General features: G+C 48.1%; 1 protein-coding gene across 3 annotated transcripts in view; it reads left to right on the top strand.

Annotated features, from left to right (window-relative positions):
• The window catches only part of DAAM1 (dishevelled associated activator of morphogenesis 1), an 82,699-nt gene that overhangs the window by 9,578 nt on the left and 45,896 nt on the right, over nucleotides 1-27,225 (top strand). For 2 of the 3 annotated variants that reach the window (XM_090141853.1, XM_031605354.2), the window contains exons 2-3: nucleotides 3,139-3,236; nucleotides 22,192-22,415. In XM_090141853.1, the coding sequence (XP_089997979.1) occupies nucleotides 22,233-22,415 (183 nt within the window). In that variant the 5' untranslated portion in view covers nucleotides 3,139-3,236; nucleotides 22,192-22,232. The remainder of the gene's footprint in view (nucleotides 1-3,138; nucleotides 3,237-22,191; nucleotides 22,416-27,225) is intronic. The other variant, XM_090141854.1, reaches the window with a different exon arrangement.

Below are 27,225 nucleotides of genomic sequence, written 5' to 3'. Positions count from 1 at the left end.
GCAACTTGTGCCAAAGCTGCACTGTGAGATGGAGGCCATTGAGAGTGCTGTGTGTGATTTGTGCCCATACTTGCTGTGTGTTGATGCTTTTCTTTGCAGTGCAGTTTGCCATTTGTTATCTGCAGTCTGTGACCATGCTTATCCTTGGGTAGCCAGAGCCAGCCCTTATCTGCACAAATGCTGGCCCTTGAGCAACGTGGGATGATATAAGGAATAGATACGTATACAAATAGAAGAAATATACGTATGTTGTGGTACTTACATGAACCAGCTGGTGACCTGAATGGAGGGGAGGGTGTTACCCTTGACTTGGCTCACATACAGGTAAGGGAGGTAAATTTTAGATATAAGCAAGGAGATGGGCTTTCTTTTGCAAGGCAGTTCCTTGAGTTCTTTGGTTGTGTGTGTTAGTTAAGAGAACCAGAGGACAGCCTTCCGAGTGCAGCATGGTTTGTGCCTTGCAGGTGCCTCGAGAGTAGAGAAGCTTGTGGCTAAGGTGCCACGAGATGGAGGGCTGTCTCCATGCCCTTGTCATCTCGTGCTGGCTGGCATGTGGGCAGGATGGTGTGGACATCTCAGCACTGGTCTCCCGTGCATGCAGGATGCTTCACTGCTGAGTTCACTGCTCTGGGTTAAATTGCAATTTTAATATCCCCAGCAGGGGAATTTCTTAGAGGAAGAGGTTTTCCTACAACACTTGTGGAGGTACGATCCTGCAGGGTGACATCCATCATTCCTTCCCCTTTTTGCTGCTTGTTTCAAAAATAGATCTCAAATGGATGCTGATTTAAAAACTGGCAGATGATCTGAAAATAGGGAGCTTGGTAAATGGTTCCAGAAGGTGATTTGAAGTCATGGGCAGCAATTTGAGTCTTAATAAGCTGTGCTCACTCCTACAAAAGGCAGCTTCACCTTGCTGCCTCTGCCTCCTCCTCATGTCGATTCCTGGGTCCAGCCTGGCTGCCCACTGAGCCCTGATAGTAACGTCTTGTTTTAAAGCATGTTTTCCCCTGCAGGAGTGGACTAAAATTGGGACTGAAGCTCTCGCAGTGCCGCTGTTAGATAGCCCTCATTTTGTTTTGTCCTGTTGATCTGAATGAAATAATTCATAAGGACGTTTTCCACGAATCAATAAATCCATCCTTGCTTCTGTGCCTGGGAGGTTTGCTTTGCTCTAGATACTGAGCATCTCCATCCCAAACAGCCCTGCAAAGCCCTGCTCTTCAGGACGAAATAGCTGTTCTAGGTATGCGTGTGGAGCTTGAGGAATTTGTCCCCATGCCAAGCAATTCCTGATGTTACAAGTCTCAGGGAAACTGATGCCAAAAATAAAGGGGGGAGGGAGCGGTTGCTTTTTGAAGGGAACTGGGAGCAGGAATCTCAGTTACAGGTAAATCTGACTTTCGGATCTCAACTTGGCATTTCCTGTTGGGAGGAATTGGAAAATTCCTGTTGCACCACACCACATCCCCTTCCGAAAACCACTCCTGCAAATTGGGGAGTGTGCGTCTTTTGAAAGCGATATGTGCGTGTTTGCATAAGGAGCCTGCCATATGGGACCTGCCTGGAAAAAGAGGGTTTGAAAACACAGCTTTGCTACATGTGAAGAAGTCAAAGATAACACCGCCATCTCCAAACCTGAGCTTGTTTGGTGTTATTTGAGCATTGTGATCCAGCAGGGATGGAGCAGCAGCTAGAACTGTGGAATCACTAAGGTTGGAAAAGACCTCCAAGATCCCCAAGGAGGTGTCTTCTGCTCTGTCCTCGTGGTGGTTTGAGCTCCTTGGCACTGCTGTTTGGGATCCAGAGATGTTCCCAGAGCCAAAACTCACCGTGGCGAACGGGTGTGCGCATGGGCTCTGGTTCTGATTTCCTTGGTTGCTGCAGAGAGCAGCTGAGCGACACACGATGTTTCAGCAGGACGTCCCCTCTTTTGTTCCTCCGTATTAGAAAAGTCTGTGTGTGTGTTTATATTTAAAATAGATGTGTGCTTCACATCACTGTTTGTGAGCGGTGTCACTTGGGACGTGGCCCAGCGGTGCTGGGTAGGGGCGAAGCATTACTGTGCCCCCTGCAAACCAGAGTGGCCCTATGAAATTGTCATTTCAAATAAATGCCACAGTGGTTTCTCCTCCCCTTCCTCCCCCTGTCCCCGTGTTCTTCCCCTAGCACCGTGTCCCTCCCCACCCACCAACCCCAGGCTGGGGGAGATCTGATTGGGATTTATGTTAAAAGGCTCATTTTATGTGCGTAATTAAAACGTGCTATTGCTGGGTAGAAATGGGATTTGATGCTTACTGCTGTGACTCTTTCTCATGCGTTAGGGTGAACTGATTGATTACTGAGGTTTGAGATTAAATATTCCCCTGAGGTCTGCTGGTATTTAATGCGGTAGGAAGAGGGCAGAGAGGAAGGGGGGAAGAAAGCGATGTTTTTCCACCAAGGCGAGGAGAGCAGAGCAACATCTGCTGTGAGCATCCCCTTGCCTTGTTCTGGGTGCAGTATCTGCTGTAGCAGAGGCTCCCAGCACCTGGGACCAGGACAAATCAGGCCCATGGTGGCAGAGGAGCTGCTGGTGGGATGTACTGCTTCTTCTCCCCGTTGCATTGAGCATCCCATCGTATCTCATCACACCACATCCCATCCAGGCAGCAAGACGGAACTCCCACCCCCTCCCTTTTCCCCAGCAACTCACCCCAGTTATTACGCTTTAATTTCTTTTAATTCAGAAAAGCTCTGTTTTCAGTTTCGGTGACCTTTAGGGGATAAAAAGCCCAGTGTGCCACTCCAAAGCGAGTAGTGGGAGTGTCATTGTGCAAGCACGCATTGGAGCAACTGCTTTGTTTACCTGCTTTGCTTTCATTGATGTCTAATTTTAGCTGATGGTGGTGGATCCCTCCAGGGTACTGTAGAGGTTTCCTATCGGCGTGGACTTCAAGAAACACACATACAAACAAAAACACTTGCGTTTATTCTGGTGAATTCCTTTGGAAAGGGTGTGACTTATTTTTGTGAGCAGCCTGGGCACACATTGGCTTTGTTCAGCTGCAGTCTGGCTGGGTCGGTTATTTCAGGTCTTCCAAGATTTAATCAGAATAATTAGTTACTGTCTGTTTATACCTTCTGTTTTTGTTGCAGGGTTTCCAAAGGGCGTATTTATCTTTCTGAGCACTGCCTAAGTGTCGCTTAATCATTAAGCATCTGATTTCCTCCAAGTTATCTGTCATGCTGCTTGTGTAAGTAAATCATAAAAAATATTGGGGGTGGATGCTGCACCGGGGGGGGGGGGGGAGGGGGGAGGGTGAGATGGAAGGATTTTCCTTGGTTATCACCAGTTTAAGTGAGTGCTGTGTTTGCTTCCCAGCCCCTTGTGCAACGATCAGAGCACTGCCTGTTTTGATTGGCGCTTAACGAACCAGCCAGCTTAATGAGCTTGCTTTCAGCCAAGCCTTCATGTATACCCCGGTTAACTGGCAGGATCTGTTACTCGGTGTCATTTTGGAGAAATAAAGGGCTTTTGCTTTCCCTTGTACAGTTCCACCTTTGACTCCTTAATTCAGTGGTATTCCTTATAAAAAAACAGAGTTCTACTTGGACATAAATTACTGCTCTAAGTTTGCCAGGACTCGTAGTAAAGTTGGTTTTTCTTTGCATGTTGGGTTTTGGAAGGGAGGACAGTGTATCAATTTCCCCCCTCCATAGTGCAAGAGGGGCACAGAAAAACACTGCTAAACAGGAAGAGGGCAAGAAAACCTGGCCACGAGACAGGTATGGTGCTGGAGCCTCGCTCATTCATGTACGGAGCCTAAATCAATAACGTGACTTTTTTCCCTTTAATGTTTATCACTATGGTCCCAAGTGTAGCTTGTGCAGAGAGGCCAGAGTGATGTGGGGCAGGCAGGGCTGGCAGCAGCCCAGAGGACAATGTATTGGGCTCACTAATTTGCCTTTTACTCTTGGTTTTACTTTCTTGGAAGACTGTGCCAGCGGGCAGGGGCTGCAGTGCTGGCTCATCAGCCGTGTAATTTATCGCATCAGATAGCCCTTGTGCGAACCTCTGGGGCGTGGGCACGCTGCTGCTGGTGATGGATGTGCTCCTGTGCCTTCTAAAGCCAGGAGCTGCCATTACGATCAGATCCTCCGTTTGCCTGTGTGATGCACACCATAAATTTTCTCTGGCTGGCTTCTGTCCTGAGGTCAGTAACTGCGCTTTAATTAGCTCCTGTCAAGCATTATGGATGTGCGGCGTGGCTTTGCTCGCTGCCTTCCCATGAAAGGAAGGGGCTGATGCGAGTGTGAAGTGGGGCCACCAGCATCTACCCAGCTTCAGGAGGTCAAGCAAAACATGCACATGGGGGGTCAGAGCTTGAAATCTATCTCTTTTCCATGTTAACTATATATCCTTTGAATATAAGGAAGAAAATTGTCGCAGTTAGGAGTGGTGAGACACTGGCACTGCTGCCCAGAGAAGATGTGAGTGCCCCATCCCTGGCAGCGCTCATGGCCAGGTTGGATGGGTTTAAGTGGACTTTAAGGTCTCTTCCCACCTAAACAATTCTGTGATTTCAGATGACACCTCCCAAAGCACCTGTGATGTTCAATGCGTAGTGCTGCTGTTGGCTCCCCAGAAGTCAGTGAGGATGAAGAGTCTTTAAGCACCATCCTCTCCATGCCTGCCTGTGGCTAACCCAGGTCTGCTCTGATGACATTTGGGAAGAGGTCAGGCTGATACTGGGATCAAAAAGAGGCAACTTATCTTGTGTTACTGCTATAGAAGCTGCTTAGCTGAGCAAAACGTTCACTGGGGAGAATGGAAGATGTGATGGAGGATGCTGAAGGCAAACATGGATTGCAGGATGAAGAAGCAGAGGATGTTTGCCTTCCAAAATCCTCCATCTCAATCGAGGATGGAGAATATCCCCATGCCTGATGGCCATCACTGGGAAAACAGACCATGTCCTCCCATGTAGCCTCCCCATGTGCAGGCTGACCGCCAGCCATTCCCAGATGTGGGGGGGAGGACTGGGACACGCACACCCCATTTTCCTCATAAAACTCCAAACAAGAGGCTTGGCCTGGTTTAGATTTTAAAAATAACTTGCACATTTGGAAGCTAAAGTTTCAGAAGGGCTCCGAATGGGATAATGGCTTTGATCGCGGCAGTCTGAGATCAAGGGGGGGCTTTTTAGGTTTGCTGCATCAGATGGAAAATATATTGTGGTGTCTAGACTTTATCATCCTCGAGCAAGGCTTTTTTCTATTCTACAGAAGATCTAATCCAAAGCCCAAGTACAGTTGATAGAGTTCCTTTGGAAAGCAGCCTGCTCTGGGGCTTGATTATGTCCAGAAGCGAGTTGAAAGAGGCGCATTCACTGACTTCTTGAATATCCATGTGGCGGTCAAGCTCTGTCATGCTGGAAGGTGCCTTACTGAGGAAGCTGTGACAATTTTCCTTTGAAATGCTGTGTTTTCATCATAGAATCATAGAAGGGCTTGGGTTGGAAAGGACCTTGAAGATCATTTCCTGCAGGATTGCCAGCCACTAAATCAGGCTCTAGATCAGGTTTCCCAGGGCCCCATCCAAACTCAGCCTTGTGTTCTCTCCACAAGAGTTTTGGGTGTTCTTTGGCAAGCGTGTTACCAAAAAGGTATTGCCAGCCATCCCAGTGCATGGCTCTGAAGCACTGCAGCACTATGCCAAAATACATCCTGAGCTGCAAACGTTGCCCTAGGCTCTGATGGTGTTGCATCTTAGCTGTGAAAAGCTTCAACTGGAAATTTTGGAAAACATTTGGAAATGTTTTGGAAAACATTTGAATTGAGGATGTCGTGGCTCCGTGTCTGGTTGTTTTCCCTTGCTTTTTCTTTGTGAGAGTGAGAAAACTGCTGTTGTGTTTCTGTTTTTCGTTGCCATCAATTACTTTTTTAGACATATTTATTTCCAAGCATGAATCAGAGTGAATGCCAGCCTGTAAACAGTTTGTAGCATAACACTGTAGTGGAATCAGGACAGAAGGGACCGTGAGGTGTTGTTTTGTCCCCGAGGCAGGGACAGGTAAATCTACTCACTGAACTGGAAGGCAGTCGCATTTGTTGAGAGTTATTTTCTCATAAATAATGTAAGGAGCAAGGGCAGAAATCTATCAAATAATGCTGTGTGAGAGAGGCCTTCTCAGCTTATTCAAATCATTTGCTGAATAAGTGTGAAAATGAATGCTGGGTTTGTTCCCAGAGCTGCTCAGAGTGATATTCCAGAATAATATTTTCGGCCTTGGTGTTTGCCAGAATGCTGTGAGTGCCACAGATGAGGGTGCTTTTAGCTACAGCCTGTATCTGATGTGGAGTTGTCCCCATGTCACCCAATGCCTGAGATGACCAGATCCCAGAAGCCCTGCTGAGATGCAGAATGGTTTTGCTTTGTTTCTTGTGAAGTAGATTTGTGTTTTCAGAATTAAAGCTCATCTTCAGATGGTAAAAAGAATCAAATCCCCCAAACCCATCTGACAGCACAGGTAGTTGGTGTGTGCTGGGCTTGCATCCTCAGCTAGCTGCAATGCTAAACTCATAGAAGTAAATGGCAACCTCTCTCCTTGACATCTGCAGGCTTCAGATAAAGCTGCAAGGTGCTGGGCAGTGGTGGTAGAGGAGGAGTAGCAGGAGAAGTCCTGTGTGCTTTAAGATTGAGAGCCAGCTTTCAATTAATTTCTTGTGCATCTTCCTCTGTCCTAACTTTGTGACTCAAGTGTGGATTGAAGCGTGTACAGAAGATCCATAGCTTAATCCCTTGCCTTTCAAAGGTGCTGCAAAGCTCCAGTGGGTCTTTTTTTGGTTTGGAATTGCTTCCAGTTTCACTGGTGAGAGGTTCTGAAAGTGGTTCACCTGTCCCCAGCTGGAGGCTGGCTTGCTCTCCAGTTGGCATTGCATTAATATTAGCATTCACACAGCCCAGATGGGGACTGGTTTTCCTTTGTCTCCTACTTTCTCCAACTGGTTTATAATAGGTAAAAGCGAAAAGTGTCCATGTATGGCTGTGTGGCAGGTCTGGAGAGCTTCCCCAGCCCATCTGTACATTTGATGTCAAGATGGCAGGCAGCATTATTGTTTGGCCAAATGTATGCAGAGATATCACGGCTTAGATTTGTTACAGATGGGTTCCTGGATATACTGGAAGGCATTCTGCCAGCCTGTTTTATATCTGTGTAAAAGTGATTGGCATCCCTATAAATAAAACTGCTGTGGGGTTATAAATCTAAATATACTTATTCATTAAATTATTTTTACATCTCAAATAGGTTGCCATTCTGTTTCTCTGTGAGCAATGTGTGCATGTAACATGTGTGCTAGCCACAGCGTCACAATAAATGATCAAAAATGCAGCACTGGAGGCTTTGAACTTTTGTTTTTTTTTTTTCCATTGGAAATGTATGTGTATGTGGACTGTCCATGGTTTTCTGTGCTGCAGTGGGATGAAGGACCCTCTCTGAGGCAGTCATCTTGGGGAAGGAACTGGACTCAGAAGTGATAATGACTGTCAATATGGAAATAATCGGCTTTTTCTTTTTAGGCTCACAGATGAGTATGAATTTGTTGGGGTGCTCAGACCCTAAGGACAAGCAGATATATTTCTCTAGTTCATTTGGGAAGGAATCCCTACCAGTACCTCCATCCATGTCCTTGGATGGGGAGTCTCATAAGACTTTTTTCCCTCTGTGCCATGGATAAGGGGATCTTTCCAGCACATCTGACCTTCCCTGCCATCACCTCAGCTGCAGGAGAATGAAAGAAAAGTCCCCCAGATTTGCTCTAACTGCTGTCGTGAGCTGGAGGAGGTGATGAGGCATGGGGTCAGAGGAACAGCCCTGCCAGGCCTCACCATCCAGCTTGGTCTCTGAAAAGGCCTGTGAAAACACTCTAAGCTGCAGCCTTCAATTCATTTGGGCTTGTTTTTCTTCTCTTTCCAAAGCATTAGAATGTTTGATCATTGAGTTATGAAGCACGGAGCACAATATCAGCTGCCTTGCTTTTCACAGTAATAACATGCATCTTTTGAAGTTACCCTATGGTTTTTAGCAGTTTCCTAATGAAAAGAAGCCTTGATGTTGCTCTGTACATCTGCGCCTCCTCCCCCTCCACTGACAATTTATTAACTCCATTGGCCGATTTTGTCCTCTCTTCCAGATTGATTTTCATCTCCAATATGGGGAGCTGCTACAAGTTCTGTCAAAACAGGCATCGTGTTAGAAGGGTGTTGTGGAGGTTTCTATTATGGGAAGGGATGCAATGAAAACTCAGTCTGTACTAGGCGCCAGGGAACAAGCACAAATGTTATGAACATCCAAGCCACAAAGAGTGCTTTAGTTGGGTTTAATGCATTACGGTACACTGGAGAGCCCATGCTGCAGGGCTGCACAGACACATAGGTGTTGCAGGGGGAAAATGCTTGCCCACGTGTATTCTCTGCTGTCTAATAAATCTAAGTTCATCTTGCAGTCTTAATATAAACATAGTTTATATGGCATAGGTTCACCGGCACAAACCTCCTCTTTGTTAGTTCTGGTGTTCATGGTACTGCTTCCCCCACCAGGTGTGATTTCTTTAATGTAGCAAGGTCAGTGCAGTCTTGTATATGACTTCAGAGGTTGGTAACAATATTTGCATTTGTTGAGTCTTTGCTGGAGCTAGTTGCAGGTCAGTGTGCCGTTTGTCATGGCAGGCTGAGCAGCTGTTGTTTCATGGTGGCTGAGTCATGGCTACATGATGGGGAAGAGAGTTGAGGATTGGTTGTATCCTGGAGGTACTGAGGATGGCGACAGCTCGGACAGACCAACTGTATTCAGCGGACAGGAAATGCCTGGTGCAGGTAGAGACAGAGAGGTTGTACATCATGGTGTGAACCCTGCTATGCAGCTGTTGCCAGCAAACAGACAGGAGATGACCTCTGGGAATGACATCCACGTGGTCCCTGCATCCTTCTGCAAACCCCAGTGCAGCAGAGCACCCCCACCCTCCCCAAACCAGCATATGTCTCCAGAATGGAGCATGTTACCTAGGCTCCGGTGGCTCTAGTGGTTCTGGTGTGGATGCCCAGAGAACCTATAAGGTGCTTTGCAACCCTGGAACTAGCCAAGCTGCTCCTAGGAGCAGTCTGCTAGCAGATAAGTCCTATGTGGATGTGTGAGACCTTTGCGTTGCCTTATGTCTCACAGGAGAAATGGAGAAATCCCCAAGACCAGCCAGGGGGATACAGTGGAGTGTGAACAGGAATCAGTGCTCGTTGTGCTGCTGGTGAGCTGCCAAATGTTTGCGTATCTGCTTGGTTTTTACTGGTAGATGTCAATATATTTTTATGTTTTATTCTGTTTACATTTTAAATATGGTGCCTTATTTTCCCTAATAAGAACAAAGACGAAGGACTGAGAGCCCAAATTAAAGCTCACTGTTATGTGTTACCCAATTAGACTCCATGGTAATAAGTATTTGAATCTAAAGCTAGATTAGGCAGGGAGCAGGCTGGATCTCAGGCTGGATTTGCATAGCATGCATTCCTCATCCATATGACATGTTGGTAGGACTGCTGAAATCTAATTTATAAGGTGTTGGTGTGCTTCAGGTGCTTCTGGTGATGAGGGGTTGCTCCCATCATGAGGCACTCAGTTCCACAGGTGCTTTTTCCTCCTCTCCCCACTCTTGCAGCTGCAGTGTTGCAGTTGATGGGGACAGGTAGCTCTTGCTAGCTCAAAAAATCTGCGCTAATGGGATTTTGAAAGATTTTGTCATTAGAGGCAATTATTTCAGAATGTGTTGTGTTCTTGTTGTGATCTCTGGTTGTGGTGAACTGGGAGCTTTCAGGTACCCAAACCTAGTGTGCAGCTTCTGCAAGCTCCTGTGGTGACATTACAGCTCTTGTGCTGGAATACGCTCCGTAGATCTCTGTTATCCCAGAGCCAGTGAATTTCCTTCCCTCGTGGTCAGCCACAAATTCACAAATGATTTCATGATTCCCTCTCCAAGTGTAGGACATCCAAACCGTGGTGTGAATGTGGAGCAGTGGGCTACTGAGGCTGGACACAGAGGAAAGCCCTTTGAGGCAGAGGTAGACGCCGGCCTGTTTGGCAGCAGAGGGTGAGACAGAGACCCTGCAGGTCTCCCCAGCACAGCCTGGTGGCGGGAGCCAGGCCCAGAGCAGCCTCCCCCAGCCAGCCCTCGTGGCACCTCCGCCTCATGGCTGAGTGTTGAAAACATTACTGGTGGGTATCCGAGCGCAGATGATCTGGCTCCATTGCAGCCCCCGAGCCAGAAGGCAGTGTCTCCGCTCGCTCTGCTGTTCTATTTATTTATTTTTTTTATTACTACGGCCATTAACCGCTTTGTGAGCTGAGTGAACGCCGCTCTCCCCGCTTGCGGCATTTGCTTGGCCGGTTCCTGACCCCCTGTCGTATCACGGGTATGATGAAGCACAAATCAAGGAATAAAGCTCAGTTCACTGGGTTTCAGGCTTGGTTAGACCTGCTGGGCCCTGTGTTGTCTGGAGCCTGTGGAAAGCTGCAGCCAGAAACTCAGTCATGGCCTTCTCTGTAAGAGCTGCTAAAGAAGTATGTAAGGTGTGTTTTGGAGTGACTTTTTCACTGTGGAGCAGTCAGTAAGGCACCTTGAAACTAAGAGGGGAGGTGAGCTTTCAGGGATTGTCCCCAAAGTACTGATTACCCGCATGAGGTTTATGGGGGCAGAAGTATAAGCCTCCTCCCCCACCAGGGCTTGGAAACCTTTGCAGAGAATCATAGAATATAGAATTGTTTGAGTTGGAAGGGACCTTTAAAGGGTCCAACTCCCTGCAATGAGCGGGGAAGCCACAGCTGGAGGCTGGGTTGCCTTGGGTTGCCTTGGGTTGCCTTGGGTTGCCTTGGGTTGCCTTGGGTTGCCTTGGGTTGCCTTGGGTTGCCTTGGGTTGCCTTGGGTTGCCTTGGGTTGCCTTGGGTTGCCTTGGGTTGCGAGCTGATTGAGCTGGTATTGATGGAGAGAAGTGTTGGCCTCCCACCCCAAGCGTTTAGGTATCTGCACTAGGAATTTGGAAGAGGCTGAGAGCGTTCAGGAGTGGTTTGAGGATGTGTGGAGATGAACAAAGTGGTGATGTTGAGGTCCCTCCATAGAGCTGAAGACTGGGTGATGGGGGAAGGCAGAGCTCAGTGCCGTATCCCTGCAGAAACCGGTGATGTTGTGGCTTTCTTGTGCCTGTAGCTGTGGCTGGGGAGGTGTCAGTGCCTGTGGGGTGGCAGGTCCCAAATAGAGGAACGCCCAATTCTGCTATCTTATCTCCAAAAGATGAGATAACTGTTTGAAGCTTTTAATTTTATCTTCTCTTGGAGTGTCTGAGCCTCTTAGGGTACCCTTGGGTCACTTTTTCAAGCATTTCCTTGCAATTGTAAGGCTGCTTGTTTCCCAGTTGTAAAGAAAAGGGAGATTGTTATGTAAATAACAGAGAATGGGAATCTTAGTACTGTGACTTACTTGAGCGCAACCCCATACCTGCAGAAACAAACAAACCCAACACTTTGCTATGTAACCTTGGGGAGATGGCTGCCGTCACTGCAATTTTGCACCTTCTTGGGGGGGTTTCCTTGCTGGGAGTGTTTGCTCATGGAGGAAAGAGGTTTGGTTTTTAAACAGCAGCACTGCATCAAAAAGGCTCCAGAGATGAGGCAGACAGGGTGATGCCTGAAGCATCAGCAGTGCTACTGATACCCCATTTGGACTTGAAAATGTTGGGGAAAAGACAGATTAGGCTAAATCAATGCACAAAAAAAACCACCCAGAGCCTGTATGCCTACTCGCTGTGCTTAAATTTGGTTTATATTGATGCTGCTGATGCTGATACTTTCCTGGATTAAGCACCTAAATGGCTGATATTGATTTTTAAATGCATCCCCTTGGGATTTTCACGGGGTGGATGATTCTGTCTGCATCCTGGGCGAGGGAAGGGCCATTGCTCAACCCATCCCTGACAGCAGATGGGTGACCAGGCTCAAAGCTAGCCTTTGCACTTCCCAGCCAGGAGGAAGATAGGCAATGAAAGTGGTGTGCCTTGATTAGGCCAGCACTAAATTATAAGGAAGTGGGCTTGAGCATCTCTAATGGGAATCTTGCATCCATCCTCTCCAAAGCAGAGGTTTTGCCATCATCTAGATCATGTTGTGCTAAAAACTACACCCAAGTTCTCCAATTAGACTCATCTGCTATGGTTATCTGCTTTTATTTTTCTTTATGTTCAAATGCAAACAATCCTTCAGTGTAATGTGATAAAAATTGCTGCTTTTACCAGCCTGGCGAGGAGCAGACGCAGTGCTGGAGCTCTTCTCATTTCCCCAAGCCATCTTGGTGCAGTTGTGCAGCATCATGTCGTGATGTGTGAGCATCATGATGTGAGTTCACGTTTATTATTTCCTGGCCTTCGTCTGCTAAAGCAGTGGGAGGTATTAGTGCTGTGAGTTGCCAGTGGGGAATTTCTGCTATCAGACATTTTTATCAAGGAATTCTCGACCCCAAATTTGTACTTCAGGGGCAAAAATCATTCTGGATTAATATCAGTGTTTTAAAATCTTTAAAGGGAAATAAGCATTTAGCATGGCTTGTGGCGTGCATGGCTATTGATAGACCCAATGAATCTGTTTCGTTGGCTTTGGGGACTTTGTGGACCAGAAGTTTAATAATCTACTCAGAGATCTGCCCTTCAGGGCCCCTTTCAGTATGGTCTCCTGTTCATGGCAGTTTCAACCAGTTCCATTTTGAAAGAATAAACACAAGCTTGCTGCACACCACAAGTTGTGTAAATACCAGCAGCTCTAGTAGCCTTACCTTAAGCATGGATAATCCAAAAATCCCCAAACATGACCCTAGATTGGCCATTGGGGATTCAGCTGGTAGCTCCTCAATTCCACGCTGTGCTGGTGGCCCCAGACGTTGCTGAGCTGCTGTACTGCAGGTGTTTGCTGCTGAACAGCTTCAAAAACCCTGTGTGCGATGCCAGATTAATTAAGGAGTTTAAGAGAGGAAAAACCTGCCTTCCTTCCTCCCCGGTTCTACAGCGGGAGAGCCCGTCTCACCCCAGGGATTATCACTGAAATGGGGAGCAGTGAAATGGAAAGTTCAGCAGTGAGACTTTGCATATGATAAATCAAAGGCAGAGTCCAGATACTCATTGGAGAAGCAGGAGGTGGGGGGGGGGGGCAGTGAGGAAAGAAATTAAAATAAGGCAAAGCTTTTATTGAACTGTTTGTTCTCCAGGAAAAGGCTAATTGGCAAACAAATGTCCTCCAACAGTGGGAAATGCGGCTCCACTCTCTCCCCACTTGCCAGGCTGCTGAGCTTTTATTGACAAAAGCTTTGCATCATCAAAGTAAGTGCTTGGAGCCTGCAGTGATCTCAGAAATGCAGTGACTTAAATCCACATCCTTTGGGGTAAACAGAGCAGTACTGAGATAGGAGCTTTCCTTCTGGCAGACAGGGCTTTGGCTGGCTGGAACACAGTCCTGCTGTGTTGGGAGGCTTCTGAAACCATGGTACACTAAGGTGGGCTGTTCTGTCTCCATGTTATCAGCCTCGTGGTGGTGGTTTTTAGCATAGTGTGTGTATTTCTTTCCAATTTGGACAAAAGCAGGACTGGATGTCAGCTTGTGGCAGCACTGGGTGCTGAGAGTGAAGCTGGGATGGAGGAAGAAAAGGGGGAGGTGAGGGCTTCCTCTTGCCCCAGAACACTGTGTGGAGTTGTGATGGGAAAAACATTTCTTCCTTCCATCCCCAACCCATATCTTTTAGTGTTTACTTTTGCAAAAGAAGGACCACAGATCTGCCCATGTGCTGGAAAAAGGCATGTGTGTGCTTTGTAGAACTGGGTCACTTAGCACCCTAGTGAGTATTAGGAAATGTGTATATATATATTTATTTAGGTTCCCAAACTGGGTCTTGTCTGTGGTTACCTGTCTGTTGTACTTGTTCCTGAAATAAGTGGCATTTGTCCCAGCTGATCTGATGGAGCTTCAATGGGAGGTGGTCATTAGAGGATCTGGCATCAATGCTAACCTTAACGCTGGTTAGATTTACCTTTTTAATGGTGAACTTTTGGTGTTACTGTACTGCTTGCTGTCTTGTTTCCCGGGAAAATCTCGACAAGGTTTGGTTTTAATCCTCCAAAATTAAGCAGAGGTTTGCTCCAGCAGCTCCTTCCCCAGTCAAGTACATCTGTGCATTGAGCAGCATCAATTCCTGTGGTGGTGGTGGGGTGAGGGGCTGTGTGAGCACACAGCAGGCATCTTCTCCTTGCACCCAACCTTGCCTCAGGGGCAGAAGTTCCACAAGAGCCAGCATCCATCCCTTGCTCTGCATTTCTGCTGGGCTGCCAAAGCAGTTGCTGCTGTTGTGAGGATGGAGGGTTTTAAGTCAGATCATGTCTCACTCTGCCATGTGGATGCATTTCCCCAGAAAAGCAGATTGCAGCATTGTGCTTCCCTGGGTCGGTTGCTCCTCCTTGCTCATGTACTGGAGAAGGGACTCATGATCTGTGCTGTGTTGTTGCTGGGTGAGTGCTTGCATGGGAGCTGCTATTCTTTTCTGTGAATAGCATTGTCAATTTGTGTACAGCCAGAATAAAGCAGGCTCTTTTTTGGCATATTATAAATCCCCGTATGTAACTGTGTACCGACTTAGTGAAAAAACTGCTTTAATATTTCATGCTGCAATCTGAATTTCACCATCAAGTCTCCAAAATGCCTTTGCAAACTCACTTGGCCGGGAGCAGAATAAAACATCTTCTCGCAAGACAGCAGGCCCAGATGTATGCCTCGTTTTATGATGAATGCCACAATAAGAGGGAAGAATACAGAAAGCAGTGAACATGTTTTATGTGAGCGCTGTCATTTTAGTGGTGCTGGTGGATGGGGCTTGCAACTGCAGCAGGCTCCTGCCAAAATCAGGGCATGGCACAGCTATTGCACTGGGGTTGTGCAGCATGAGTGAAATTCACAGATGCAATACCCTCTTCTTTTTTTTTTTAGGTTTTGTGGAGTACAAGAGAATCTCTGGAAAGAGGGAGGAGGATCTGGGGTAGTTTAGGATTTGGCAGCTATATATATGTATATAAATCTATGAAACTGAAGAATTTGAGATTCGCTTATGCTGGGAATTATAGCTCTTGTGATTTTTGCAGTGAGTCAGGCTCCTGCTGGCAGCTGGTGTTCCTTGATAGTGTTAAGGCCATGTCCCCATGTGCTTGATGCACAGCTGGCCCACTGCAGCAATCCAATACCCAGAGGTGTTGCAGCGGCACCACGGGGCAGGGGAGCTCGCAAGCTCTACCCCATTGCATCTCACAGATGGATTCATGAGAAAAGCCCATCATCAAACGTTTCAGTGCTTTTTGGCCAAGTGTTTTGTGGTCGTTGTGTTTTTTTTTTCTTTCCTTTCTTTCTTTCTTTCTTTCTCCCTCCTCCAACGTCAAAACTGCGGTCCTGCCGACGCGCACGTATTTCAGCCAAACATAAACATTCGTCTCCTATGTGGTCTGTGCGTGGAAACAGCTTTATGTCTGAGAAGGGGGTCTGCGTGGGAGTTTGTGGCCAAGGAGTCTGCCTGGTTGCTTTTAATAGAAACCACTAGGGCAGTGCCAGGCTGTGTCCTGGGGATGGGTTCTGGTCTGCTGGGCTGGGAGCAGAGGTGGCTCCCACCGATGCAGTCCTGTTTCTTGAGTTGCTCATCCAAAGAAGGGCTTGATTACGAAGTTTAAAGAAAGAATAATTAAAACCCATAATTAAAATGTAGCACTTGTGCTGTCTGATCGGATGGGCACCATGCTACGCGTGCATGGGGAAGTGCACTGAGGAAGACTGCATTGCTTAGCAGTGGGATGGGTTAATCTACAGGAGCAACGTGCTAAGTGCCAAACTTCTGCTTTGGATGTGCTGTCACAAGTGGTACAGGGTTGAGGACATCCTGGGACCCCATCCTGACCACTGGCAGCAAGCAAGGCTGCTTTGCAGTGATGGAGGAGCGTCAGAGCATCCCACACTGCACCGAAACTCCAGGGCTTAGCATGGCAGAAATGCTGAAATCGGTCAGGGTAGGCAGAGCTGGTCAGTGAGTGTCACCACACTTGCACAAAAACAGTTTCACCTTGTGAAACATGCTGAAATAAAGATCACTGTTGGGAAAGAGCTTGCTTGGGATCATGTATTCTTGTCTGAGGAGGGGATGGGAGAGGAGCCAGAAAAACAACAAGCTAATATTCATATTTGATGATTTAGCTCCTAGCTCCTGTGTGGGTTTGGAGGCGGGTGTGAAGAGGAGTGTGCACGCTTCTTTGCATGCATTTGTGTCTTCTCTGGGTATTTTCGTGCTGCAGACCGCAGCGCTGCAATACCAGTATTGGCTCCAAACCAGCTCACTGGGGCATCAGTTGCAGGCACGTTGCTCCATGCAGCCTAGTTCAGCTGCCAAGGAGGCTGCTGAATATGCAAGCAGTAATTGCTGCTCTTCTTTCCTTAAAGCAAAGGCGGAAGCGACACCAGGGTCCAATTTTCTCCTAATGACTGATTTCATTTAAACACTGCTCTGGGCGATGTTGGGTTGGTGGCTTTTTTTTAGGGGGGTGGTGCCAAACTTGGGCTCACTTTTCTCTCGTGTCCTTTCACTGTTCCTCGTTGTTTATGGTGGGTCCCGCATCAGGGCATGCATCAGCCACGTCTCAAACATGGCCTTCGAGGAGCTGGGAGATGTGAACGCATCCCATTCCAGCTATGGCTGCTGATCTTTTTTTCTTTTTTGGTTTTGCACTGTATTTCCAAAGAAGCATCGCCTCCCCACACCCTCCCTCATCTGTGTTTTATGGCTGTTTGGCAAAGCAGGGAGTGGCTGCGAGGAGCTTGGATTAACTCCTACCCAAAGCTTCAGTTCATCCTTTGTGGCTTTTTAGAACAAGCTGCAAAAAATCCAGCTGAACAACACGGACAGGAGGAGAGGTGTTGAGATTAAAGCACCTCTCTGTTGCTTTGTACCACTGCAGCCGTGGTAGCATGGCAATGCAGAGGAGTAGACAAGGTCACTGCTGGGGATGACAAAGCAAGGGTCAGAGGAGGAGGGCTGGGATTGGTCGCAGCCAGGGACATGACCCTGCTGCTCTGCTTGTCCTAAGCTGTTATCAGTTGAAATGCCATCATGACACTTGTGCAGAGTTTTGGCACGATTCATCTTCCAGGAAGTGCCCTGCCCCTCTTAGTCCATCAGGGATGTGGCTCCAGAGCAGCTGGCTGAAGCAGAAAACCTATGCAAGGCAGGTGGAAGCCATTGCCATATCTGCCCTGTTGCTGCAGGATGTGGCTGTGGTGGTGCAGTGCCACCCAGACCACCTGCATGGAGCCTTGCTGGGACCTCTGATAGTTGCAGCCTCCTTGGGATCAGAGACCCCTACCCTTTCTAAATAAGAGGCAACCAGTTAATAGGGATGCTACAAACCAAAGAGAGATGCTTCTGAAGTTGTCATTTTATTGGGTTGCTTAGAGACTCCATGGATCAGATCCTTATAGTAATCAGTGCTTTACAAACCCACAGCCAAAAGCTCCATTTCAAAAAATAGTCTCAGATTGAAACATCTCTATTGTGTAGCCTGCTGTGTCACGGCAAAACATCTCCTTTTGTCCAGCATCAGCTTCACATTTAGCTTTTGGCAGCTGCTCCCTTGGCATGTGCTGTGTTTTTACCTGGGTAATACCTGCTGAAAGATCAGACACCCCTGGTCTCCTCTGCTATCCTTGGCTCTCCTCCTGGGCCATGTGTTGCCTCCTGCTCCTCACCCCACAGCTTTTGTGAGCTGATCTCATGGGTATCTCCAGTTCTCAGCTCTTATCTGTGAACAACGATGCCCCAGTTCCACTTGTTTCGGTATGTGTCCATCTTCAGAACCTCCCAGCCCTTGCTTTGGCAGTAATTGGAGCAACTGCGCTTGAGCTGGATAGGTGGGCCTTTGGGTAGGTGGAGAAGGGGTTAGTGGCACCAGTGCTGGTGGCAGAGACCAGTGGAACATCACCCAGCTTGCAGCCCCCACCAGAAACTTAGAAAGAGATTGACAAGAAAACAGCTTTCCTAGCTTTTCTGACTCTTTTATTTCCCCCGTGCTGGAAATGAGTTACAACTTATTGCTTCTTCCAAAAAGACCTTAATACCTTGTAAGTTGCTAGACAAAGGTGTAGCCACAGGTACTGTGCTGTCTGCCACCAGTGCCTGTAATAGGGACAGTGACTTTATTCCCTTGTCTGGTTGCTTGAGTGGTTCATTATTGTAGCTCAGAGAAGACAAATTCCCTTTATCTCGTCCAGCTTGCCAAGAGCAAATGTCTCGGAATTAATTAGGTCCTATCTGTATCATTCCCAATCCTCATCTGACTTCCCTTGGGGAACAAAACCAGACATGGATATGTGACGGAGCAAGCAGGCAGAAGAAATGCATCGGGTGGTTCCCGTGGAAGGCAGGAGCTTGCAGAAAGCCAACTTCAGCTGTGGCATACAAGCACTGCTGTCCACCCTGGGAGATCACGAGCACAACCGCTCTTTAAATCCCATATACCGCATTGCTGGAAAGGATCTAGTTGAGAAGACTCTGAATGTGCCCAGGTGGGAGATGGAGAGAATCATCCGTGAGAGTGCTGGCCATCATTTCTCCTATTTTGCCATGTTACTGTAGTAGCAGTCCTTTGGAGCTCTCGATGAGCCAAGGCGATTGCCATCCCTTGTCGATTTGCAATAGAAATAAGGCTTACCTTTTGCAAACCTACACGAGGGCCCACCTGACACAAGTCAGCAGAGAAGACTGTGGCCAGATGTGATGTGTGAGAGCCAGGTTGCACAACGGGTCTCCATGCCACATTCTCTGCTCCTGGCTTATCCCAGCTGAACTCATCCCATGCACATTTCTACCCCTTTTTCTCTGAAATCAAAACAGTTTTGGAAATGACTCAGCCCCATCAGTCCTGGCTTGGGATTAAGGGGTTTGGCGAGAAGTTCTCTAAATGACCCTTCCCAGCCTATCTTCCTTGGCTCAGTATATACAGTGGCAATTAAATTTAATTTATTCTGGCCTGCTCAATAGTGAAGGCCAGAAGGCACCATTAGATCACAATCTGACTTGAATTTATTGATGTAATTAGTGCTCCAATGTGTAGATGGGAGGTGGAAGCGGGACTTTTAATGAGTGACGCTGCATGAAACCAGCGGTCCCTTTCATTTTCCTTAGTGCAAGCCTCTGGATTGCAAGTAGGTTTTTTTTTTTTTTTTTTTTTTTTCCCCTCCATGAATAACTGATTTCTGTAGAATTTACAGGGAAAAGAGGAGGCTGTGTATCTGGTCTGCATTCCGACAAGGCAGTCTGTGTTGTCTGCAGCACTCCCCATGACCTGCCAGGAAGCAGCGTTTTGATTTTTATCCATCACGTTAATGAATATTCATCAGTGTTCTCAAGGTTTAATGCTCTTTGCCTGGTAGCTAACATATTCTTTCTCTAACCGTTTTTAGTCTTTGTTGCTAATAACCCACATCCCACTCAGCCTGCATTATAAGGTGTTTCTTTTTTTAATTGTTTATAAATGAAAATTAGTAACCTCAATAGCTCATGAGCTGGAAGCAACTCAAAAATACCTTGTCTTGGTTAATACATGACTGGCTGCTTTAAAGCCCAAAATAAAATCCTGCCTTCCTTTAGGAGGAAGTTTTTCACTCAAAAGTGGTGATGCACTGGAACAGGTTGCCCAAGGAGGCTGTGGATGCCCCATCCCTGCAGGCATTCAAGGCCAGGCTGCATGTGGCTCTGGGCAGCCTGGTCTTCTGGTTGGCGACCTGCACATAGCAGGGGGTTGGAACTGGATGAGCATTGTGGTCCATTGCAACCCAGGCCATTCTGTGATTCTGTGATTTTGGTCTGTCATTCAGATTTCTCTTAAGAAACCAACAGGAGCGAGTGTCTCTGAAGAGCAGGTGTTGTTCTAATAAAAGCTTTCTCTCCGTTTTTGCAAGCCAAAGTCAGAGCTTGTATGTAGCAGCAGGTTTCAAGGACAAAGTTGATGCAGTGTTGAAAAGGGGCTGGCAAACACCCTGTGGAAGAGGAGAGCAGTAGCATGGTTATTTGTCCACAAAGCATGCTGGCTATGGGAGCAGGATCATGCCCTGATTCAGTAGGAAGACCAAGTGGCCAAACTTTGCACAGCTGAGTGGGTGTGGATTGGAACCAAGCTTCCATGCAAGGCATGAACTATTGTGCCTTGGAATTGGGAAATCACCCCAGGTGGAATTGGGGTATCACTGCAATCTCCCCTGCCTTCATTCCTCTATGTAACGTGGTCCTGCAAAACCAAACCTCAATGCACTGCTTGTTTTCTCTGTGTTAGAAGAAATGGGTCTGTGTGTTGTTTATTTGTTTCCTTCCCCATCAGTTTTAGGAAAGAAGCTATCCACTGGGTCTCAAACCCTCCTAAAGCCCAATGGGTGCCAGCAGGCTGCTAATGGATTTGCTCTGGTCCAGGCTGTCTGGGAGCTGTGATGAGAGATTCAAGGCAGCTGAAATGGCTGTATTTTTCCAAATCCAAGGTGCTAAACGTGAAATGAGATTTGGGGCTCTCTGAGAGGGGCACCATCCAGATTGGGCATAGAGCAGTTGTGCAGTTTGGGATTATTTTGTATGAAGACTGAGTAACTGTTTCCCATGGCTCTTGGTGTGGCAGATGTTTACACTGTGTGCTGAAAGTATGCAGTTGAAAAGAATTTCAAGGGTCAGATCCTCAGTTAATGCTATCTGAGTAAGCCTGAGTTTTCTGCAAGGTCCCTGTTTTGGGAAGGCAGCGTTTGCTGCTCAGGGCAAGCAAGCGGTGGTGCAGGGTCCCACTGCAGGTCTGCCACCAACCCACCTCCACCACTGGCTCTCTGTGCTGCTCAGCAGCTGACTTTTTGGGGGCATACAAACACGTGGTGAGATGGCAGTGGCTTGCTTCAGGGAAATCAGACTTCTGTCCAATTGTTGACCTTTTCTCCTTAACTTTGTTGGTAAATCCAAGTCCTCAATATTTCAACCTTCTGCATTAACCTTGGTAGTGCGTAGCTACTTGCCCTCTCTCTAAACATCTCAGTGTTGTGTTTTGCAGAGATGAAACGAGTGGGAGTTCAATTAGTGTGCATTTAGAATTCAAATGTAAGCTTTATAAAAAAATCTGCTCTTTGCTAGTTGACTTTTCTCATTGGGGTGCTCCCTTGCTATCCTCACTCCTCTTAGCAAGCTCTCCCCTTGTGTTGCTGACTGTTATCCTTGACAGTCACGCTTTTTGTGCAGTGTTTGGCTGGTCCTTGCCATAATCTGTTGGGCCAGGCACCGAGTGGCATATCTGTCATGCTGGGCTGCTGCATGTTTACCCTCCTGCCACAAGCATCAGTCCTGATGTGAGCTTGAGAAATCAACAAAACTGGACAGACTGACGGCATGAGTAATGCCCCACGTAAGCACTGTGTAGGAAAGTCTGAGCTACCAGCACCGTGTGATTTTTATCAGCTGAATTCACGTCTTGTAAATATTTACTGGAATTCCAAGTAGGGTTTATCTAATTAAAACCAAGTAGAACTTTCCGTGAAAAAGAGCCTCCCAACTGGTGGCTGCTGGTGGATGTTTAGGAGTGCGTTTAAGAGTTCGGTGGGGTTATATAGGATATTTCTATACTCTACAGCTCAGGGCTTCTTGGTCTGTATGAAGTCTTGATGTGCTGGGGATGCAGTGTGCATCCAGCTGCTCCTGGTCCCAGCATCCCAGATATACCATATGCTGTCACTGGGCTGGTCTGGCTTCTGAGCCCACAGGAGCAGCGTGACGTGGGGACGTCAGCAGGGTTTGTGCTGGGATTTGCAGACCTGTTCCACTGCAGAGCTGCAAGTATGGGGTCACCTCCTGCTCCGATGGCATCCGCACAAGGCAAGCAAAGGCGTCTTTTGAATTTGCATGGTCCTCAAGGTTGCCCAGACCATAAATGTCAAATCTGAGCAGAAATATTTGGCACGTAAACCATCTCCCTTCTTCCCCTCCGCGCCGAGCGTGTGGGTGGCTCCGATTCCTCCTCTCTGCAGGACGGGAGCACAGCACTGCGGGGCGGCTGCCAGAGCCTTCTCTCTCTTCTCTCCCCAGGATCTAGCGCCCAGCAGGGAGGGACGCGGAGCGTTTCGGCCATGGCCCCGAGGAAGAGGAGCGGTCGGGGGATCTCCTTCATCTTCTGCTGCTTTCGCAGCAGCGATCATCCTGAGATCACCTACCGCCTGCGCAATGACAGCAGCTTCGCCCTGCAGACCATGGAGCCCGCGCTGCCCATGCCACCAGTGGAGGAGCTGGATGTCATGTTCACCGAGCTGGTGGTAAGCACAGCACTTTTTATATTTTCTTTTCCCTTCTCCCCCGCCCTGTAGTCTGTCCAGTGAGGACATCAGGTGCATCAAGGGCTGCTCTTGTGAGTGGTTTAGTGCTGAACCTCGAGCTCTGCTCCTCCATGCAGTACTGCCAGTTTGGGGTGTTTTCCCTTTCATGTTGGAAAGTATTGATTTCTGAGGGCAGGTAGCAGCAGGGGTCATATCTTGCTTTGCACACCCCTGGAGTGTGGGGCGGTATAATGGTGTTGGAGTGGAAAAACAGCTCATCCCCTGTAGTTGCAAAGCAGTTTTCCTTGCTGCGCACTCTGCTTTGCAGGATTCCTTGGTAACAGTCTAAATTGATGTTCAGAGAGTCAAGATACTGTTTCTTTGTCCATCAGTACTCAAACTCTGAAAAAGATGGAACAGAAAAATAAAAAAAAGTCAGCAAAAAGAAGCTTTGATTTCCTCACATTTCTCTATGGCTTGTTGGATGGACCAGAAATACTCCAATTTGAGTTGGTTCAGCACTGAAATGGAATTTCTTTGTGGTGCTTTGTTGTATAGCAGGAGCTAGAAAGGTCATGTTGTGGTGCTGGCTGGTCCCATCAGTCACTGGCAGCATGGGTTTGGTGATCCAGGCCTCTCCAGAGAAGGTTTATCCCAGAGGACTTTCTTCATGAGCAATAGGACAGAGTGGGCTGGGATGCACAGCATGCCATAATGGGGACAGGGCATCCCTACAGCCACAGCACATTCTGCATCCAGGTGATTTTCAAAACATTTCCGCCCAGATTTAGGTGAATGCTTCCAGCACAGGATGCACTGTGGAGATTGCAGCACGTGCAGCAAGGCAGGAGTTGCTGGGGACCAGCCGGACCCAGGCACGCTCTGGTGTTTCCCTTGCTCCGTGCTGCCAAGGTTTTGCTTTTTTCCCCAGCTGCTGCTGAGAAGAAAGCTGGGAGGCAGCTGTTGCACCAGGAGTGGGGTCAGTGGAAGCCGTGCTGGCTCCCTTGAGGCCTGGAGCCATTTGGGGAGGGCAGGCAGCGTGCTCCTGCTGTGCTCCTATGCAAGCAGCTGCAGCCCCTTGCTTTATCCGCAGAAATGTGATTTACCTAAGCTGGAAAGGAAAGGAGGGCTGATCTGATCCCCATGAGTGCATGAGGGCAGATTCCCCCAAAAGGCATTTTGAGGAGTAAAGATGCAGCCTCCCCTCCCTGCCCCAGTTACAGCTAGCTCCTTCTTATTCTCCATAACCTGTTGGTGCTGGGTATTAAATTTCAGCATTAGCTAAATGGTTTGGAAACTATCCCACTGTTTCTGTATAAACCCACTGTGTAACATTTGGAAGAGAGACAGAGAAAGCGCTCAGAGGCTCTGGGCCGAGCTTTACGCCTGCCGAGCCCCATGTTGCTGCTCAGCACCGTGGCCCCAGCGCTGCTGGGTCACACTTGAGTGTCTGCCACAGGGCAGCGTGTGCCCGCACTGTGGGACCAGGGCTGCCTCCAAAGGGCTCAGTGTACTTGGTCATTGGGTTGAGAGAAGTCAGAGGGGCTGGAGGGAACCTGGAGGCTTTGCCAGCTCAGGTTGGTGCTCTGCCAACTCTTCTCTTGCCGCTTCATAGCGGCTTTTCTGCACCACTTGCTCCCTTCAGCCCAGGCTTGGAGTGGCGCACAGGGAAGATTTTGGTCCTGGATTTGGTCACCCGTTGGAACAATCCTCCCACAAAGATAAATAACGCATAAGGTCCCCGCTCTGCAGACCATGAGCTGCTATGAGCATCAAAGGGGCGACACCTCTTTCTTTTTGGAGCAATCTTGCTAAAAATCTTTAGGATTCTGGGTGTTCTTAATGTGCCTGTAACAAGTTCTGGAGAGAAACTGTGATTGGGCCAGTGGCACAGCATGAGGGCTTATGCTGCTGGGGGGTTTAAGCCAGCATTTGTATCTCCAAGGTTAGTTAGAAGCTTGTTTTGTTTTCCTGCCATGTGTTGTACAGTCTGCCCTGTACGTAGACACTTTGGATTTTGACTGCTTTTCAACTTCTGCAGAATAGTCTTGTTTTCATGTTGTGCAGGTGCTTTTCCAGCAGGGAATGTGCCTAGCCTGTGGGTACGATGCATCCCATCCCAGCCAGCAACAGGAGCAGGCAGTGGCTTGCTTTTGCTCTGATCACATGGAAATGCTGTTGCTGCGGTCAGTGAATGATTACTGTTTCCTCCCAGAGCAACTTTTCCCCTTTCCTTTCCTTCCCCCTCCCCGGAGTTGAATGGGCTTTCGTGAGGGTATTGTTGGGATGTCGCTCAAGCGGGCGCCGGCCCCATTTGAAAGGCTTTCCTTTGTCCTGTGTCCTGCTGGGGCTCCAGCCAGGCTCAGCCACCCAGGGAGGAGCAGGTGCTGGTATGGAGTCACTGACAAAAGCAGAGTATTCCAGCAAAATTTAGCATTTTGCAGCTCTTTTTGCTGGGATGAGACTTGATGGTTTTGTGCAGCTCTTTCATTGCCACCGCTGCATCCCACCAAGGTTGGGCAGAGCTTGCAGAGTTCTCAGAGCAGCGAGGTACCTCCGGCAGCACCCATTGGGTTTAGGCCATTTCTATACCTTCAGCAGCCTCTGGTCCTCCATCAGGATGTTCAGTGTGCCATAGCATGTGGTGGCATGCATGCATCCTCAGAATGACGCCAACACCAGTCCTGGGAGGCAGTGCTGGGGCTGCCTGTCCTTTGTACCCATAACAGGGGACATCCGCGTCCTGATGAGCTGCCTTCGAACACAGGGAACAAAGCTGAGCCATCTGCCACAGCTTCTTTCAAGAGGCTCCTGTGTATCTAGGCTAACAATACAGCGTTTCTTCAAAGGCTAATATCTTGCTTGCACGCTCAGAGAAAGCACTTGCAAAGCTCTGCATAATGGTGCCATATGGTGAATCTCGCCGTAACAATCTTGTCTATTTTCTGCCAGCAACTAGACTTTCCACCAGATGGGTAAATGACTGATGTCCTTTATATCTGCTTAACTCCTTGTCACTCTGAGGCTTTTAATGAAGCGCTGTGTGTGGTGATGTGCTTCAGCCCTGTGGGATATGCGCTTCATGACTGGGTGGAGGGCCATACAGCTCAGGCAGGGAAGTCAGCACGAGTGTGGGCAGTCCCCAGCAGGGCCCAGGACCCCTGGGGTGTGTTTGGAGGGGATTGAGGGGGTGGGAAGAGCAGGGCACCTTTGTACATGCACTTTCCATTACTCTTGTTGGACAAGGCAGCTGGTTTGTAAGCAGTTTTGGTGCTGAGTTACCCATTGCTGTGTCTCATCTCCCTGCCCCATAGCCTGGTAAGGGCCGGTTGTGGTGGTGTCATCATCCTGGCAGTGCTCTGGTGGCACCTCAGACCAGATTTTCTCTTGCCCCTGGAGCACAAGGCACCACATCACCACATCTTGCGGGTCTTATGCCTCTCTCCCACCTGGCATCTCTGTGAGTGGAGGAAAGGGCTCATAGAAGATGCTGCTTTGGCCATCCTTGGAGACTTGTCCTCCCAAACACCTGGGCTATTAGAAAATTCCAGTGTCTGGTCCCCAACCTTTTAATTTTTTACTTATTGTTAGCAATGCAAAATAAATTTGTGCAGCCTCCATCTAGCCCTGCATCCCATCCATGATGTGCAGCAGCCCTGTTTTCAGACATAGCCTATAAAACCAGAGCACATATCCTTCTTCAGGTCCCTCCTTCCCACTTTCAGCAGCCAGTGGGTTTCAGGGACTGGTGGATATGACATCAGGAGGTGAGTGGCTGTGCAGTGATCTCAGCCCCTGGGACACATCAGGTTGTTGATGCTGTGGGGTAATTGTCACTGCGATCGCAGGGATCTCTGGAGGGTTGATGTGCTGTTTGATGCACATAGAGGTGTGGAGGTTCACTACATGGCTCTCTACCATTTTGTGAAGTGTTGGAAACTTGGGAGACTGAGGAACAAAGCAAAAGTTGCTTAGTGCACAATATTTCTTACAGCATTTGCATTCTGCTGTGCTCATGGCAACTGATGCGTTTCATCAGAGGTGACAGAGCTGCATTTTGGGTGCAGCAGCATCCCTGGGCACAGAGATTAACTCTGCATTGCCATTCAGATGCTTCAAGATGAGGGATTTGTCTGTGGCTGGTGATGTTTTGTGCTTGGATGAGATGATCTGGGTGTAGTTTTATTGCTTCTTTCAGTGGAACACACGTATGTTCTCTTTGTATTGAACCTGGGCTCTGGCACAGCTTGAGAAATACTGTCTGTATGAGCCTATAAATACATCTTGAGTAGAAATAGCATGGAGGTAAAATGCTTTCACAAGTGTGGTACTCTTCCTCCTTTGTAGTGAAGGGCTACAAAGATGAATAGGGGCCTGGAGCATCTCCCTTCTGAGGAAAAGCTGAGAGACCTGGGGCTCTTCAGCCTGGAGGAGAGGAGACTGAGTGAGGATCTCATCACTGTTTATAAATATCTAAAGGGTGGAAGTCAAATGGATGGGGCCAGGCTCTTTTCTTTGGTGCCCAGCAAGAGGACTAGGTCACAGATTGGAAGATAGAAAGTTCCACGTGAAGATGAGAAAAAACTTTACTGTGTTAATGACAGAGCACTGGAATAGGTTACCCAGAGAGGTTGTGGAGTCCCCTTCTCTGGAGGTTTTCAAAGCCCACCTGAACCTTTCCTGTGCAACCTACTGTAGGGAGCTGCATGAGCAGGAGTTGGAATGGATGATCCCCAGAGGACTCTTCCAGCCCCTGTATTCTGTGAATTCATCACCAGGTTTTACTCAGGAACTTCAATAATGTGCTTTT

This window comes from Phasianus colchicus, chromosome 5 (assembly GCF_987193195.1).
Source record: "Phasianus colchicus chromosome 5, bPhaCol1.hap1.1, whole genome shotgun sequence".
Classification (NCBI taxonomy): Eukaryota; Metazoa; Chordata; class Aves; order Galliformes; family Phasianidae; genus Phasianus; species Phasianus colchicus.
This window is presented reverse-complemented; position numbering and strand designations above follow the sequence as displayed.